At 46.1% G+C, this 18,041-nt stretch overlaps 1 protein-coding gene across 10 annotated transcripts in view; it reads right to left on the reverse strand.

Annotated features, from left to right (window-relative positions):
* ANKRD17 (ankyrin repeat domain 17) overlaps positions 1-18,041 on the reverse strand; it is a 70,139-nt gene that overhangs the window by 30,128 nt on the left and 21,970 nt on the right. For 8 of the 10 annotated variants that reach the window (XM_027669670.1, XM_027669669.1, XM_027669678.1 and 5 more), the window contains exons 2-6: positions 4,720-4,873; positions 3,990-4,146; positions 2,578-2,725; positions 2,145-2,292; positions 836-1,069 (exon numbers count right to left, since the gene is read on the reverse strand). In XM_027669670.1, the coding sequence (XP_027525471.1) occupies positions 836-1,069; positions 2,145-2,292; positions 2,578-2,725; positions 3,990-4,146; positions 4,720-4,873 (841 nt within the window). Of the gene's footprint in view, positions 1-835; positions 1,070-2,144; positions 2,293-2,577; positions 2,726-3,989; positions 4,147-4,719; positions 4,874-5,577; positions 5,659-7,408; positions 7,538-18,041 lie in introns of those variants that run through there. The other 2 variants (XM_027669676.1, XM_027669674.1) reach the window with 2 other exon arrangements.

Raw genomic sequence — 18,041 nt, forward strand, 5'->3', positions numbered from 1 at the left:
CAGAGGCCAAGAACACTTCCTCAGGGAGGAAGGGTTTTAGGCTCTCACTTCTCTCTTTCAAACACTGGTTGTCTTTGCTCTGACAGCCACCACAAAAAAATCCCCCCGGTTTATGACAGCCTTCAGCAACAGTGAACCATGAATTTATCAAGGCAGACAAAAAACATGAATGAAATGCTAAGACCCAGCTTCTACACAGGTGCCACACAGGTACCTCTGCTACCAACATCAACTATTCTGTGATGCCAAGGGCCACCCTAATGGTTCCAATAAAACATGTCCTAAGTGACTATAACAGCAGTTGCTGAGCTGAGGGAATGTATTTGGCCTCTTAATTAAAAATCTTCATCCCTTCACTGGGTGATGCAAGATTGCTGCCTAATGCTCTAAGGGAGACAACAAAGGGCTGTTGCCTAAACATTGACACCTAAAAGGCAAGCTCTTTGATTCTGCATGTTTTTCAAGTCCTAAGTCCTATAAAATTAAATAATTTCTGTATCTGAGCAGAGCTTTCTTTATAACACAGCTACAATACAGAAGGTCTAGTATGCTTATTCTACAGTACTAGTTCCCTGTCTCCTAACTCATTTCACAGAGCATCTTTAAGCATCGTAACTCAGACCAAAGGTTTATATCCTGACACTTAAACTCTCCGCACAGACCATTTCATACGTGGCACACACACGCTGTGGGATAACACAGCCAGGGTAAAAGCACCACAAAGTGTCTGTTCACAGCCTTCAAATGCACTTGGTCCTAGACAGGAGGGTTGAAGGACCCCGTGTGGGAGATGAACTTTCGGCGCCGTCCCAGCTCTCCGGCCGTGCCCCCGTACCTTTGTAGCAGGCCAGGGTGAGTGCGCTCTCCTTGAACTCGTTGGAATGCGTGTTGATGCCCGCGCCGTTCTCCAGCAGCACCCTGGCCACCTCCACGTGCCCGGCGCTGCCCGCCTCCATCAGCGGCGTGTGGCCGTTCTCGTTGTGGTCCTCGATGCTCGCGCCCGACTCCAGCAGCACCTTCACGACATCCACGTAGCCCCCGGCGCAGGCGTAGGTCAGGGCCGTGTTGCCTAAAGCCGGACAGAAGGAGGGTTGGAAACACAATTTCGGGGCGTTCCTGCAGTGGGAACTTCACCTGATGCTCCGTTCTGTTTTTACCCAGATACTTGATGGAACGGGGTTTTCCGAGCTACAGGGAGGGGAAAATAAATAATGGCACCAAGCAGCTCAGTGCTGACAGACTGAGGATCTCCCTGTGCCTCTGCTGATGCACCTCTCTTCGCTTTGCCAGCCCAGCTTCCATCACAAAACCCCATCCTTTTTACTGTTAATCAGCAGGGACACACTGTGCTTTAAGAACTAAAGCTCAAAACAGGGAGCAGAATTAAATGCTGCTTCTAAATCAAGTTTTAAAGACCTCTAAAGGGTTGGTTCCAAAATGCCCATCATCTTCACATCTCCCTAGACAAACCACAAAAACATCAATCTGAACAGAAACAGTCCAAGAATCTGCCTTTATGAAAGATACCCTGAAAAAAATTAAAGGTCAAGGTAGTATTGTTACTGAGACTACTTCACTGAAAAAAATACCACAGAAGTAAATAAGGTGTTTTCCGGTACCCCTCTCTCCTCCTCACTCAGGGTCATCTCTCCCTTCGTCAATCACTGCTGACTCCACACCAGCTCTCCACTTCCAGGCTGCAGAAACTTAAACCATTTCCCTGTTTGGTCACTTCAATACAAATGCCTACCAAATTCTCACGGGAAGAGGGGGAAGGGGGCCATTTTCTCACATTTCCTATTTTCCCCTTGGTTTCCTAGACCTGCCATCAAATAACTTTTACATGTACACACAAACTTACCAAACTGTGCTTCAAATGTGACAACAAATCCTATGTACTCAAACACTTGCCAATTACTAACTGACCTGATTCACCTTTGTATGTCTGCATCCAATCGTATTTTTTCTCCAACAACATTTTAGAGTTTCATTAAAAAAAAAAAAAGAAGAATTTAAACAGTAAAACCACCACAAGGAAGCATTCTGCCTTGCTTGGCTGAGAGCCACTCCTCCCAAATTTCCAGGCCAAGTTCCCCAGCAAGCACAAATCCCAGCTTTCCAGGAGTTCCCAGCACGCTGCTCACCTGTGGATGACTGTGCGTTCACATCAGCACCATGAGCTAGCAGCAGCTTGACAATTTTGACGTGGCCACCGTTGGCAGCGGCCATGAGAGGCGTGATGTCTCCTTTGATTCCCCGGTCCTCCACATTGGCGTGCATTGCCAGGAGAACCTGCCAGCACACAGGGATCAACAACACCCAAGCGACAAACCGGGGTGCCTCCAACACCACCCTGAGCCCCCACCTTCCCCACGTTGTTGTGTGAGAAAACCCTACAGAAAGTAAGCACCCAGAACGCACCAGCAACATTCAGTTTATGTGTGAGACTCGTCTGTCAGTGAACTGACATTTCCCGCTCCATTAACAACCCCTTCCAGGTGCCCAAGCCCGGAATATATTCACTTCACACTTCTTCTTGTACGACACACACGTACTACAAAGAGCCTGAAAACCAACCTGCGCAAGCTCATAATATCCTGCTGAGCAGGCCAGACAAAGGAGGCTTTCCCCTTCTTCCGTGTGCTCATTCACACTCCGGCCCTCAATGAGCAGCTTCCGCACGGCATTTACATCTCCTTCGGAACAAGCCTCGGCCAAGCTGCGGCTAAAGACAGAGAGCATTCAGCAGTGAGTGCAGACTGGGCTTGAAATGCCTGGAATCCAACGCGCCGTGAGGACGCAGTCAGCAAAAAAAGGAAACACGAGCTAAAAACCTGCCAACTGCTAATTAAAGAGGTGCCAGTTTTACACTTGAGGTTTCCCAGCTAACTCGGCTGAAAACTGTCATGCCCACATCCATTCCTGTGATTAATTTTTAACAGAAGCTTCCAGGAGAGCACATTTCCAGGAGACCCCAGGACCAGCGGACATGGAAATCACCAGTCCATCTTAGGAAAGCTTTATTTGTTCAGCACTGTAACTGGTAATGAAACTAAAACAAATCATCTGCATCACTCTTCTCCTGGAAAAAAATAAACCACTTCCCCTCTGTGCTGTGCTGAAAACACCAGAATCTTGTAACCAGACACAATTTTAATACATGGAGAATTAGTTCTCAAATATGTCTGTTCACAGCGTGTCGATGTTTATTTTTATTTCTCAGATCCTCTGTCCCGGTAAAAACTTTGGCAACAGCCACTGCTCCCAAGAAAGAGGAGGTTGGGGAGAAGGCGGGATGCGCAGAGAACAGAAGCAGCCATAGCACAAAATAATTCTGCTCTTCATGTGTCCTGTTCCCTCACCAAGGAATGTTCCTTTGGAGTTACCCGGTGTAGAAGGAACACATGTCCAGCTAGCACAGTAGCACTTGTTCTTCCTATTAACTGTGTTTCCACTTTATTGAAGCTTAATGAAAGCCCAGAAGGAAATAAATTTTTTAATTTCCTTCCTAAACAACCCAGTAGGACAAAATCCAACTAATAAAGCCAAGAAGTCCAGCATAGGAGTAGCGACTCCCTGTCTGAGGCTCTGTCCAGGGTCCTAAGTGATGCTCATCACCACAAAGCCCTGGTCCCTCAAGACTGTTTTCCTTCCTCAATTAAAAAGGCATTTTTTGAAGTTCCCTATAAGGTGTTTTTTGATCCTAAAGCTACTCTCATGTTGCCACTGAATGACCCATTCTAGGAACTGCAACTTTTTGGTACAGTTCTAAGGCCTGTACTATTGAAGAGCTTAGAAATGCTTTTATAGCTGGTCACAATAAATTCCTTGGAGCGTGATTCCTGAACTCGAAGCAGCACTAATTGCTCCACTCTCCACTGCAAGACCTGTCAGTCCATAAACGTTTTAAGAGGAGAATCCCAGGTGATAACCTGGCACCAATTCCGCTTGAGTAAGAGTCCCATCCCCCCGCCCCGGGGCTGCCTTACTTGTCCGTCTGGCCGGCGTTGGCCGTGCTCTCCGCCCTCATGCGGGTCAGCGCCGCGGCAGCTTCATCCAGCGCACAGCTCACCGACGAGGTCAGCCTGCGCAGCACCTCAGGGTCCGCAAAGGCCTTGCCGTCCGCTGTCGACAGCTTCCCGATTCCTGCCATTGCCATGCCAGTGCCAGGCGGGGAGAGGGACAGAACAGACAAGTTCAAATCGAGCCTGTGAGGTACCTCGGCAGAAACATTCCAAGCACACTCAACTCCAGCTTCCACCGCGACGGGATTAACCATTTACAACACTAGTTTAAAAGCTGCACAAGATTTAAGCCCTGCAATCCACAGAAGGCAACGCTTTTCAACTAGTGACAACTACTTAATACAAGCAACTACTAAAGCTTTTCATACAGCAACTGTTACAAAATAAACCCTCACTGAGCAATTTAAGGTTTGATACAAGGGTTCAAGCAGAGGTCAGGTGTTCGTGTTGACACCGGCTTTTAGCAATATGACACTGAAGGAATGAGACCCGAAGCACCTTCGCACGATTTTCCAAACCTGGAAATGCTCTCTGTAAACTCCTTTCCCCTCTCTGACACCCTTGCCAAGCCTCCCACCCCACGGTACAGCTGCAGCTGTATCATGCTCCTGTGGATTAGCCTTATGCAAGCGATTCCAGGATGGACTCGGGTAAGGGCTCCGGGGTTAAACCTGTACGGGACACGAGGACTTACCCGCAGCTTCAAGTAAAGCTTCTAATCTCGCCTGGGTTTCGGGATCTACTGTTCTCAGGTCAGCACCATCAGCAGTACTCGACAACAGCAATTTGGAAGCTGTTTCCAACATGGGGTTTTCGAGGTCATCCTGATCCAAGATAAACGATTCCACCTGGAAAGTAACAGATTTGGTTTAAGAATGATATAACTGACCAAAATAGACCTAATTATCATTTAAGCACTTGCTTTTTAAGTACTTTGTTGGCCTCAGCTATCTCATGATGCCTCCTAATGCAACATCCAAAGAAAACAACCAAAAGGAGCAGCAGCACTTTCCACGTACCATCAGCTCCAATGCAACACACAAGAGCTTCACAGACTCTTGCTCAAGAAAACCCTGATTTAAACCTTTGTCTACAGAACATGCAACACATCATATCTGCCTTTTTCAGAAAACAGACGCTGAGTGGTCCAAGTTCTTCTCAAGATTCCACTTCCCTGTGCCCTCCATTTGTTTTGTCGTGAAACACGCAGAAATTAAGGAAGAGAGGGGTATATTAGAGAGGAAAGCACCTAATATCCAGTTGTGCTAGCCTGCCTGTCAGAGGAGGCAAGCAGTTTAGAAAAGACTCTTCTCTAAGAGTTCCACGAACACACTCTAAAGCCTGTGAAGTACTCATTGTAACATTTATCAAATTATAAAGACCTAGCTTAATCACCCCTCCATAAACTCAAAATTCCCAGTTTCTAACCCCAAAGAAATTAAAAAATAAAAGCCAATCCCAACCCAAAAATCACAATCAATCCAAACCCCACTCTGCCTGACAGACAAACCACATGTGCCAGCCACCCCTACAACTGATCACACTTCAGTACCTCTGCATAAAAGCAGCACTGTCTGTAGTACAGCAGCCATCTATTTCCCCATGGAATACTGCTCATCGAGACAGAAATACAATTTATTTTATTTCTTCAGCTTCATGTGTGTCTCTAAAGTTTCGAAGCAGTCCCATGAGCATCACAAGTTGAGATTCCTGCAGATAAATGCCCCAAGAATCCATCTCTGTGGGCAGATGAACCAGAGAAGCGAGCGGTTCATCTCAGGGCCTCCCATCCATTCTCTCGTCACAAGGGCAGAGCTCAGACAACTTTGCCTTCTGCCTCCTGCTCAACACTTCCTAGGATATGTTCAGCTTCAACCTTCTTCATTAAAGAAAGCAGGCTGAGAACTACTTCCCAGATTTCTTTGTTTTCTCTCTTCAACAGCATCACCGAGAAACGAAACCTCCGGTCAGCTCTTGGCAATACACAAATCCTCATCTCAAGGGCACCTCTGAAACCTCCCTCTGCTGCTCTGCAGCCTCTCTGCCCTCCTCCTCCTCCAAACCTGGGAACATGGAGTTGAAGGGGACGACTTCCAGCTTCAGATCCAAGTGGCTCTGATGCCAACAGTGGGACAGTCCTGCAGCATTCCTTGTTGCTCCACAGCACTACTTTTTCCAAGTGATACCCACACAGGTTGCTCTTTCCAGTTTGGCAAACTGGTGAGGGCAATTCCTGGTTTCCTGCCTGGTCCTAAGAACTTTCCATTGCTGCCTAACCAGGGTCCTTCGCCCATCACTGCTCCCTGCACCTACACCACCAATTTGAGGCCAGTTTTGGTTCATCTGAGGACTTGCCATTTGTCTCCTTCCAGAGGACAGGCTGCTGCAGCAAGGGAGAGGAACCGCTGTGCTGCTCGGGAGCCAAGTGACAGATTTCACCACTGGAAAGACGAACCCGGAGCCGTCGGAAGGATTCTTGGCTCACCCAACTCATGCAAAATCCCAACTGCTCAGACTCACTGAAAAAAACCTCCTCCCAGGGAGATAGTGAACAGCTGGTCGTGGTTCTTCCCAACACTATGAAATATTTGCTAAGAACGAAGTCAAAATAGGAAAATGTCTCTCCCCCACTCATATCCTCTCCCCAAAATTAGGTCTTTTATGTAGTTTTAAGTTTCGAACGGAAAAATCTTCCAATCCTCCTTCCAGCTAAGAATATGAGCGTGGTGTGATCAAAAATAAACAACCCAAGGAGAATGGGGAGAAGCAGCAATCCACCCACAAACAACACAGCACCAAGACACCCACGAGGGACCAGGAGAAAACTTCCTTCCAAGAAAGTTTTGAGAATGTTTGTATTATGTGCTGCCATTTAAACCATTTCAGAACAACATCAAGACATTCATTTACGGAAAAAAAAACCATTTTTGACTATGTTATAGTATTAAATATAGATTAAAAATCTTTCCTTTCCCAAGGTAGAAGAGATCCACCTTCAACCTGCAGCTTGCAGACTTCTCACCCAGTTGTCCAGTTACACTCCCCTGTAGTCTCAAAGTTGCCATTTAGATTCAGAGTTTTCTCACAGTTACAGTTTTGCCTTTTCACCTTTCCAACATGACACCAAATACCATACAGGGGATAGAGATAAAAGACACAGTTGTCTAACAGTGGGGGAACACAACTGTGTTCTGCTAGAAAACTCCTCTTTGGTTTCTCAGAAAATCCCGCCTTCTCCACGGAAGCTACAGACTGAAGACAAAGCATTTCCATGTACCAAGCCAAGTAAACAGACATTTCCTTTAAAGGGCTTCAGATGTATTTTATTTCCCCTAACTAAAAAAAAAAAAAAAGAAGTGTAGAATAGCACACAAATGCTCCACCTCACATATCACAATGTTTCATCTGCGTTCTCCGTCAGTATTCCTCCGATCCAACAATGCTCTGACATAACCCAATTGTTCAGACAGGCCCCAACACAAGCCCTTCTACAAGACTTCTCCTCTCTCATCCTGCAAAAAAAAAATAAATCTCGTGTTCTGTACTTGCATAAGTTTACTTGGCTCATAATCATTTCTAGTGTACTTGATGCTTCCACACTCAAACAGAACAAAATTCCCAAGTATCTGAGATGCTCTCAAAGGGACTCATGTCTGTACACCCTGAAGACAGCCCTGTAAGATGTCAGTAATTTTATACTTTGACTGCCAAACACAAAATACTGAACATGCCTTTTAAGAAATGCCCGGTTAGGACAAAAAGACAAAGCACACCTGAGTTGCTTGACAGGGCTCTTGTCACCAGGCAATGCTCAATCCAACAGAGGCAGAACTGAGTTCTTGATGGGAACTCCACCTTCAGCCATCTCTCTCATCAAGCCAGTCAGAGAAAACTGCCATCAGCACAGATCCCACTGTGGACACAAGTCCATACAGAAGCTTCCACATCATCACACACAGATGTGAACTAAGGTCAAACAAGAATCTTCCTCCCGTAGTTTCCCTCACAATATAAAACCCAACACAACCTCACATAACTACACACACAGAAAAAAAAACAACCAAACAACAGAAACAAACCCCAAAATAAAAACACCCACGCATTAAGGGCTTCAAGAAAAGCTTTGAGTTACCTACTGATTCCAAATTTATTACTTATAAGGCTAAACACGGATTAGCATTTTCCCAATTTTACATCACGCCAGGGAGGGAAGAGGGAAGAAACATTCCACTCACAAACAACTGTCCCTTCACATGGGAGATAGAAACCCAGTACCTGACACCAAGCAGCTCCTCTAGAACCACACCATCAACTAAGCTATCCAGCTAGGCAAGTCTCCTAAATACCAAAATGGGTATAACAATGCCTAAATTAACATAACAAGCTTAAAGTGACAGCAACTCTAATCTTATTATCAGGAGAAGAACCTGCCACCATTACCACAGAGCTTTATGATGAGCTGAACTTTATGGATAGGACAGAACAATAAAATCAACTCTTTCAAATGCCCTATATGACTAATGGCAGAAAACACTTTGTTTCCAGCACCCACCACCCTCACTTCAAATGCCACAAGCCTAATAAATTTAATAAATAAATTTATCCACCTAATAAACACATGGCTCTGCTCATTAATTTACAGAGCATCTCTAGCATCAGCTTATCACCGATTTACAGTTTTGCTCAATCACAGCTGTGCTATAAGGACAACTCAGAGCCATTAAGAAAAGGCTTTAAAAAGTCATTTTCTGCTTCCTATCTCAGGCCCCCTGCCTGATTCCTAGTGCCCATTTTGCCAATCCCATTCCCTGCTCCTTCTCCCTCAGGCCATCCTGCAGGCACACAGTATTTCTGTGCTCCTGCTCTCCAGCATTTAGCCAGGAATGAACACAGAGCAATCAATTCAAGACCCCACAGCACATACAAGCTACATACAAACTCCAAAAAACTAAAATAACATGGCTGTGACATGTGCAGATGAGCAAAGAGTTGCTTAAATGGCACATCTGGGCACACAGTGTCATGACCCAGCCCAAACACTTGCTCAGGAGAACCTGATAGGCACCTCTGGCCAAACATCCAATGACATTTCCCTGGATTTTGGCCATGTGTAATAAGCAAACAGACAATATAATATTTCTCTGTCTGGAAGACATGCTCCAAAGCAGCACTAAGCAGTTCTTGAGGCAGCAGCACGGCAGGAGAGCACTGCAGTGAGGTGTCTGGCAGTCAGGCTCACAACAGCTCTCCACAGGCTGGGAAATAGCAACTCGGGCTCATTAACATAACAGGATTTATTTTTTAACCTTCAGTGTTTTTAACATACAACAACAACAGCATCTGAAACCCGACTGGGATGAACCACACCAGCCTAGACAAGTATTTTAAAAGACAAAAAGCCCTACCTTTCATGAAAATTTTTTTCTCTGCAGGTTTTGTCCTTATTCCTGGGGCTGGCCCCTATTTTTCAGGTTTACAATCCAACACAGCTTTTCTCAGATGACTCCCATAGCTTCTGTCTTATATTAGGCACTGAATACAAGGTAGAATTTGCTGAATTTTTACCTTGGCACTCAGGCCTTTGGTGTGTGACACCCACAGGGTGCCAAATGGATCCTATAAGCACCAGTACAAAGCCCTTCCAAAGAACCTTGTGGACAAGGAACTGCCAGTGGTTATTGCCAGGTAGCAAACTGTACCCCCTCAAACAAACCTTACTTGACACTGCTTTTGGATTAGTTCTTCAGGAGGTACTCACTCACTGCCAATCAGCAAGGGCTGCAACAGTCGATTTTTCCCAGCTCCCAAATTTTTGTAGAGCAGCAAAAAGTTTTTAAAGACATGAAATTTAATAAGGAGGCCATCAGGTGTTGCAAAGCCACCTTCAGACCAAAACCACCACCACTGCCAGGTCAGTTAATAAACTTCAGCCCTACTACGCTGACTTTAGTCCCACACTCCAGATTCTTCCCTTACTCAGCTAAAAGTGACTCCCTTCGGGTGAGCAGCTTTAATCCTGATTTCCATGAGGAACTCCTCATGCCTGACCCCCAGCCACACTGCTTCCCCTGGCACTGCAGCAGCTCCTGTCCAAGATAATCTCAGCTTTCACTCCGGAACAGTTTTAGCTTTCACACCTCCAAGACACTGCACCAAAAAAAAAAAAAAGACATATATCTCTCTCTCAGCCTTTCATACAACTTTGATGAGTATTTCTTTACAACAATATTTTTTGGTGTTCACTCCAGGAATGCACCCTATGACTGTTTCCCCCAGAAACAGCAACATTTACACCATTATCCTGCAACTGGAACACACAGGAGGAAATAAAACCCCTTCCCAGTGCAAGAACAAAGTCCAGCTCTGGCTGGTAACTAACTAAGCTCCTTTTGCACAACACTGGTGGGTATTTTTAATGTCTTATATCTAACCATTTGATGCACATCAAGGGATTCCTGAGGCAAGAGTGGATTAAAACAGAGAGATGATATATTTGGAACATGGCAAACCGGGCCAAGTATTTTTCACCTCAGGACCCAAAACCCAACAGGCAAATAGGCAACCCAAAACCTGCAAACTGTGATGTATAATACACCATACTAAAGCAAGAACTTCATGCCTGCTCTCCCTCACCCTGCTACCTCTAAGCCCCCAGAACATCACCTCTGATGCTTTCAAAATACACGAACCCATCTCAGTCTCAAGACAGCTCAGCAGAAAAAATACTCTGATTTGAAACATCAACACAGAGAAATCAACTTAACATGCCTTCAAATAAAACATTGGGGATGTATTTGGGCCTTCTCAAACTAAATATTAGGGCAAAGTCTATGGCTCTGCTTTTTCACCTCCATGTTTCCAGGTGAAATTACCACTTAGCTACACAGGTTTCAAGGCGTTTTAAGACGCAGATCTTCACAGCATTAATAATGCATTATAGAAAAAATTCCATCCAAGCTTTACTGAAGCCAAGGCTCTGGCAGTGCCTGCTATTTCTGGGGATCAAACCAGAGCATCACCACCAGCCAATTTAGATGACATAGCTCTGAAGTGAAAGTGATGGTTTCCTGGCTCCCTAAGACACCACTTTCTTTATCTAAAGACCAGCTCCCTGGTCACTGCAAGGGAAAGGAGAGGAGACAGGGAAGCCAAGTGCAGCAGATGATCCTGCCCACTCTATTTCAGCCTTGCAGATTTGGTGGGTTTTCCTCCAATCTATTTTCCATGAGGAACAAGCTGTGTGATTCTCACTTGCCCTACCCCGCTACTACAGCAGCACTGTCAGCACAGACTCCATCTGCCAGCTCCATCTCTTCCCTGCACAGTGAGGATCACTCCCATTTATCTGGGATGCACAATCACAGCTGTTGTCTTCCCAACGTGGACTGACCCTCCCCAAACCAAAATGCCTCGTTCAGCAGAAATCTGAAGTCTGGCAGCTGGAACATCTCGACAGTATCTTCTTTCATTTTATTTCTTCAACTATACACTTCATTTCTCTCACTGTTGCCAAAAAAAATACCAAGGGGGAGGGAGGTGAGAGGAGTAACAGTCCCTGCTGCTGAAATGGCATAACAGAGTCCCCAGACTGGCACCAGCAGAGTCTCTGCTGCAGGGACACCTGCATTAGGACTGCAGTGTGCTTCTGATGACGAGACAGGTGCTGAGGTATTCACAGGAAAATTCCCTCTCTCCTCAGCACGCTGCATCCCCAGCAGCACACACACTGCAAGGAAAACAGAGGCAGGCAGGCTGAAAGCTGTGGCTGTGAGAAGGCTGTGAAACTACAAGGAATAATATTCTTTTTTTCCGTCTCGAATCCTAATTCCAAGCACTTGGCACACTTCCACATGAAGCAAATTCATGCATTAGCTGGTATTCAGCTGCAACCATTCGTGCGAGAAAAATTTCATGCCAATGTAAAAATAACAACACCTTGTCTCGCCATTGTTTCAAGTTCCCTGCCCCAATTTCACATCCATGGGGAGGGGGGAGGAAATAAACACGTTTTAGTCTCTGACATGAATAACAAGATATAAAAATCACAATTAGGAAACCCCATTGGAACATGTCCTCATGCTTCCGAAAGCTCAGCTTCAGACAACACTGTTAACTCAAAAATAAAAAGCTGCCACATTTCTGATCCAACCCCCTGAACGCAGGTTTGCACCTTCACTCTCCCTCCAAACCCCACAAAAGCTGAACTTTTGAGAGAAACCATCTCTTCTGGAGGGGGTTTGGAAAGAAGTAACCACAAAGCAAAGCTCTGACAGTGTATAAATAACTCCTACACAACTATATATATCAGCCAAGATGTGGTGTTGTACCTCAGAGCCACAGACAAACAGGTAACACCTTTAATAAAGGCTGTTCCCACGCTGGTGCAGAACCAAAATGGAAACTGCTCTCTGCAGAAAATACCCCTGACAACTGAGGGATACTAAAGGGACAGCTTGAGCCTGTGCAGGCAGTTTTTGCCACCCTTAGCAAGTCACCTGTCACATCTTCCTCACTGCTGAGTCTCTTTAGCAGAGACAAAGCAAAGGGAGCACAGAACCACGAAGGAGATGGTCCAATGGAGCTCCCCAGAATCACCCCCTCCCTCGGTTGCCAAAATCCTCCAATGTCACACCTGAACAGCAGTGGCAGCCCCCCAAGGCTCTCTCTCAAGTACCTGAGTTAAGCATCACTTAAGCTACTTACCAAGTTACTTATAGGGTCACTAAACTGGCGTCTCCTCACCACAGGTGTGAAAAGCTTAGGGGGGTTACACTCCCTCTGACCCCCCAGGCTGTGCCATGGGTTTGGTAATAAGAGCTACAGAAATGGCATTTTAGAGTTTTCCTCAAGGACTCTCAACCTTCCCGAATAAACACATGCCAAGGACCCACCACCACAGACTCAGAGAGATCCTCACTCTGACGGATCCAGTAGTAAGAACTAAGGACTGTAAAGAACACAAGGAGTACAGAACAGTGCTGCTGTATGAAGTTGTTCCAGTTTTGTCACTCAATATGTAAAAATTGGGAAGCACATTAAGCATGACTCTGCTCCTAACAGAAGATTCTGGGCATCCACCTGGAGCACACCTCATTCACAGCAACACCAGCACCTCCAGACGGCGAGTGCACTGCTAAAAAGGGACTGAGGAGTCCTGCTGTGCACTGTTACATCCTACTCCTCACTGCCCTACTTTCAAGGGACTAATTATTCTCTTAAGCCTTGTTTAAGGAAGGTGAGCTCCCAAGAAAGAGAAAATCCTTCTCTAACAGTTGGTCACGTTCCTTTTCCACCGGACTCACCTTTTGCCTTGACTGTATATTCCAAGGCTAGATTTAATTAATTCTCAGTACAAGCACTTCTAAGCCTGCAGTGAAGCACCTTGCTGCACTGACAGATCCACAGCGACTGACTTGGATCCTTGGAGCATCTTCCTGTAAAGTGACAACTAAGCCAAGGGTGAAGACTTAAAAGAAACCCCCCAAACCCCTGCGCTGTTAAAAGCACAAATGCATTGCTTCTGTGCTATCTCTACAGGAGCCAAGGTTGAAATACCAATGATAATCTATTATCTTTATGTGCTGGTTTAAAGATAAACCAGCAGGGGAAATGAACCCAACTCAAAAGAGAGATTATATATCAAAATAACAATTTAATAAAATAATACAATAAGTACGATTATACAGACAAACAATAGGTTTTAACCCACAAAACCCAAATGCATAACCCAGTACCCTGGGGCATGAACAGAGTGGTGTTCTTTGGGCCCCCTGAGTCCAAAGGAAAAAGGAGAGGGGAAAACCTGTTGGTGAGAGTGCTGTTGCAGTCTGGTCAAGAGTGGTGGTCTGCAGTCTTCCTCTGGATCCCACCAGGGGTTAAAAAAGTTCCAAAACTCCAAGCTTATATATTCTCCAGTTCAGGCAGGAATGCCCAGTACCTCTCTCAGGGTGGGGAGTTCCACAAAGGGTGTGAGGACAGAAGCACCCTCCTATCTCCCAGGCCTCTTAACACCCAGTTTATAGCCTGAGGAGTCAGGCTGCTCTGGCCAGAGGGTGCAAGTAGTCTATTGACAACAGTTTCTGTGAAATGGCATGGAAGGCTATAGAATACACAGTTTTGGGTTACACCCATACAGTGATGAACTGGTCCCAGTTATCCTAACTAGGACACTTTATTACTGATTAACTTCAGGGGGCTTGTCTACACATTTGTTGTCTTCAAGGAGAAGCACCTTGAGCTTTCTTTTCACAGCTCAGTAAGCAGCCATTTCTCTGTCACTCTCAGCCTTTGTTGTAACACACCAAGACCCTTCACTAATCCTTCCAGAAGGGAGCTTACAGCAGTTTTGCACCACTAAAAGTGGTCCAACTTCTCACAAATGCTTTTTCCTGGAATATTTTTCCCTTCTTCTCTTTCCCTGGCCCGACACACTGTGTCGAAGTTTCAGCTCAGAACTGTGCACACCCATCCATTTCCAGCCGAAACAAGTTGTTTTTCTAAGGACCATAGCTCAGCCCAGCTGAACAATGCGAACACAACATCCCAACTTGGATGTGGACAAAGGCAGCAGCAATACAGCCCTGGGCAGAGAGAGCTGTGGGGCCCTGCCCTCCCCCAGGTTTGCTCACAGCGAGCTGCGGTGTGTCCATGCAGGAGCGGCTCTGAGCCCTCAGATGACCCAGAGCAGCAACTCTGCCTGGGAGTCCATGCCAAGGAAGCTGCTGAACTTCGCAATCCACGCAGATCCAGAGGATTTATAGCTCATGGTGTCAGTCACAGGCAAGACCACCCCCCTACCCCTCAATCGCAGTCACCTCTATCCATTCCAAGCACATTTCCCTAAAGGAAGCCTCCACACGGTGCATTTTCCCTGACAGAGTACGCTCCATTTCTAAGGTTAAGCAAAGACAAACCACGGATTTTCCCAGTCTTCACCACAAGATGCTTGAGATTTTTACACTAAATGTGCCAGAAAGCATTTTGCAGCCAGCACAGACTTTCAGCAATCAGCCCAGTCAGCTTGGCCACGTTCCTCCTGCGGCTGCAAGGACTACAGCAGTGGGACAGCAGCTACGACTCCCACCAGGACCATACTCCTGGGTACTAACTGCTGTCAAATGACTTATTTCTCTCTGTTTCCCAACTCTGATCTAAAAGCCAAATTTGCCTCCAAAACAGAGGGCAGCTCACATGCTCATTTACACCCCAAAGCTTCCCAACAGAAGACAGACAGATGTCCATTCCATGGAAGCTTTGACATGCAGACAAGCTACAGAGCCAACAGGAATTTCCTTCAACAATATCACAAGGCAAGTGATCCACGTTTGTCCACATATTTTCATCCCCAAACACAGATGCTGAGATATACAGACTGATAAGATCACAGGACAGGAGAAATAATAGGAACAGAAATAAAGGATTAAAAACCTTGTATTATGTCACAAGTTACTCTGATTCCTCATGCTCTCCTTTGACTCAAACACCATGTCCCTTGTCTCTAGGAAACTCCTTGCCTTACCCAAAGGTTTCCAGATAACAGCTCTGTTTTTTTCTTGGAGTGTAGCCCCCATGACAGTGTCTGTAGGAACCCACCACCAGCACCCACAGTCACCCACCCAGCAGGACCAGCTGTCCTTGTCTCTGCAGCCATGATGGCTCCCACACATTACTGTCACGGGAAAAGGAGCCCACAGTGCCACCATTCCATGAAAACATGATCAACCCTTGTGAATCCAGTAGATAGTTGAGAGGCTCTGTGCTTCACACCAATTTACTGCTCAACTGGATCCAGGCTGCACACAAACCTGATGCTTAGGAGACTTCCCCTTCCCAGGCACAAAGCCCTTCAGTTACCAGCAAAACTGAGGGAACCAATTTCCCTGCTGCACAAACAACTCCACCTTCACTGCTGCAGCAGCACCTCGAACACCTTCTCATGTCCAAAAACCACCTGGAGAGTTTTCCTCAGAATACTGAGGGAATCACCCAGCTGTGGTGCAACACATGCACCTCACTGCACCTCCCAGCCCTCTCCACCACCTTGCTGGGAAGGGCACAAATCAAAACAGACAGTCCAAAAGAGCAGCAGGGATTGAAGGAACCTTGCTGTGCTCTACAAAAAGCACTGTCACACAGCCCCTCCCCAGCCCTCCCTGTCCCCTCCATGGCAGCACTCTGTCTCTTTGACTGTGCTCAGCAAAGTGGAGATCTACTCTGGAGGAAAAGACACAGCCTTGACAGACATCCATCTCTCCCACCACTGCAAGGAAGAAAAGCTGTTCTCCTCCCACTCCAGTCTGCCTGTTTTGCCCACTTTGTATAACCCATTCTGCCTCCAGAACCGTTTCTCTCCTCCAAGACAACACTGCGGAACAAAAGCCTTGAACAAAATTACTGCAAACGCACCTAAGCTGCCTATTTCTTCCTCAGTGCTCCTGCTAAAAGGAAACCCTCTCAGACTCTCAGCTCTGACCACTCTTGCCCATACTCTGCCACGTGCATTTCAGGCAGCAGTCACCCAAAGGACACACAAATTTACTCATTCACTCACTGTGGCTACTGAGTATAAAACGCCGTGAGCGAGTGGCCTGAACTGCACACCACCAGTTGGGCTCGAAACAGAAATAGTTTTAAGCTGCCCACATGTTTTCTTACACAAATTTGGCAGGAAATCTTTCCCTTCTGTAAGTAGTTTTGGTCGGCTGCTCTTCACAACAGCAAGTGCTCTGCACCGAAGGATGAGGCAGCAGAAGGGAAGGAGGACATGTGGAGGAGGGACAGGATGAACACACAAACAGCTACTCTGTTCCAGTCCAACTCAGAATTCCCTCTGGCATGAATGAAACACTGACATGTGCACGGGCTTCTTCACAGCAATACAGTATCTACTGGGGAGCAGATATGTAAAGCAGAAAGCAGTAATGTGAGAACAAATTTTTTCCTCGAGCAACGCCATGTGTTGCTTGGCTTAATCACAGCTTTGCCTTCCCACCACCAGGGCAATTAGAGCATCAGTCCACTGACACAGCACCCCACAAGACAACTCCACCCCTCCCTTCACAGTCCCAATGCAAAACACTATTCCAGGGTCCAGAAGAACCAAAGAAATGTGGTTTCTTCGTCCCACAACTTGTCTTTCTTGATGGCAGGTGCTAGTTTCTTTACCCAAGCCATGCTACACTAAGTGACCGATGGACAGGACATGTGGACACTGAAGCACATTAGAAACAAGAAAAACTACACAATGCAGAGGAAAGTATTGTTCCTGGAAGGATGGAGATGTCAAACATTGCTCTGCTGATAAAAAAAAGATGGAGACTCGGCAGACATGCATTTTGTTTCCAGCGTGCCCAAAGTTTAAGTGAAGTGGTCAGAGTGTTTAGCTTGTACAGGTTTAGCTCCCATTCCCTCACCTTAACTCCCCAAGGCAGGAAACAGCAAAGACACCAGCAAAGCTGCTACTGCCCAAAATTCACCACCCAGTGGAGCCTGGAGACTCAAGAATGGTCCCTTAAGGAAAGTGTTTTAAATGAAGATCAGGAAAAGGGTTCATCCTAAGAAAACCAAATGCCTAGTGCCATTCAACTGCAGAGCAAGCTATAGAAATCCTCCCCCCCCTATGCAGATGACAAAAATTTGCTTGTATTCTGCCTCTAGAAGTTCTGCAGCCCACATTCAATTTAACCCACCAGGATCAGGGAGGGGACAGTAGAAACCAGAGGTCCTTAGAGGACATCTACATTTCTCCATGTAATTATCCTGCTGAAATAATTAATGTTGGTAATAATTCCTGGTATCTCTCATCATGCAGCATAACCAAGTCAAAGTATTATGTAGAGATATTTATAAAGTTAAACCAAAAGCAGTTTGGGAGGATATGACCAGTTAGGTCAAGAGCTTTGACATTACCTCGAGTTATTCCCATTTAATTCCTCGGTATTTCTTCCTGCCCTATAAAGTTCACTGGATAAACAGCTGTGCCACTGTCCCAAAGCACAGACCACGCTGACACTGCCC

The sequence above is a fragment of the Corapipo altera genome, unplaced genomic scaffold (assembly GCF_003945725.1).
Source record: "Corapipo altera isolate COAL_440 unplaced genomic scaffold, ASM394572v1 258, whole genome shotgun sequence".
NCBI lineage: Eukaryota > Metazoa > Chordata > Aves > Passeriformes > Pipridae > Corapipo > Corapipo altera.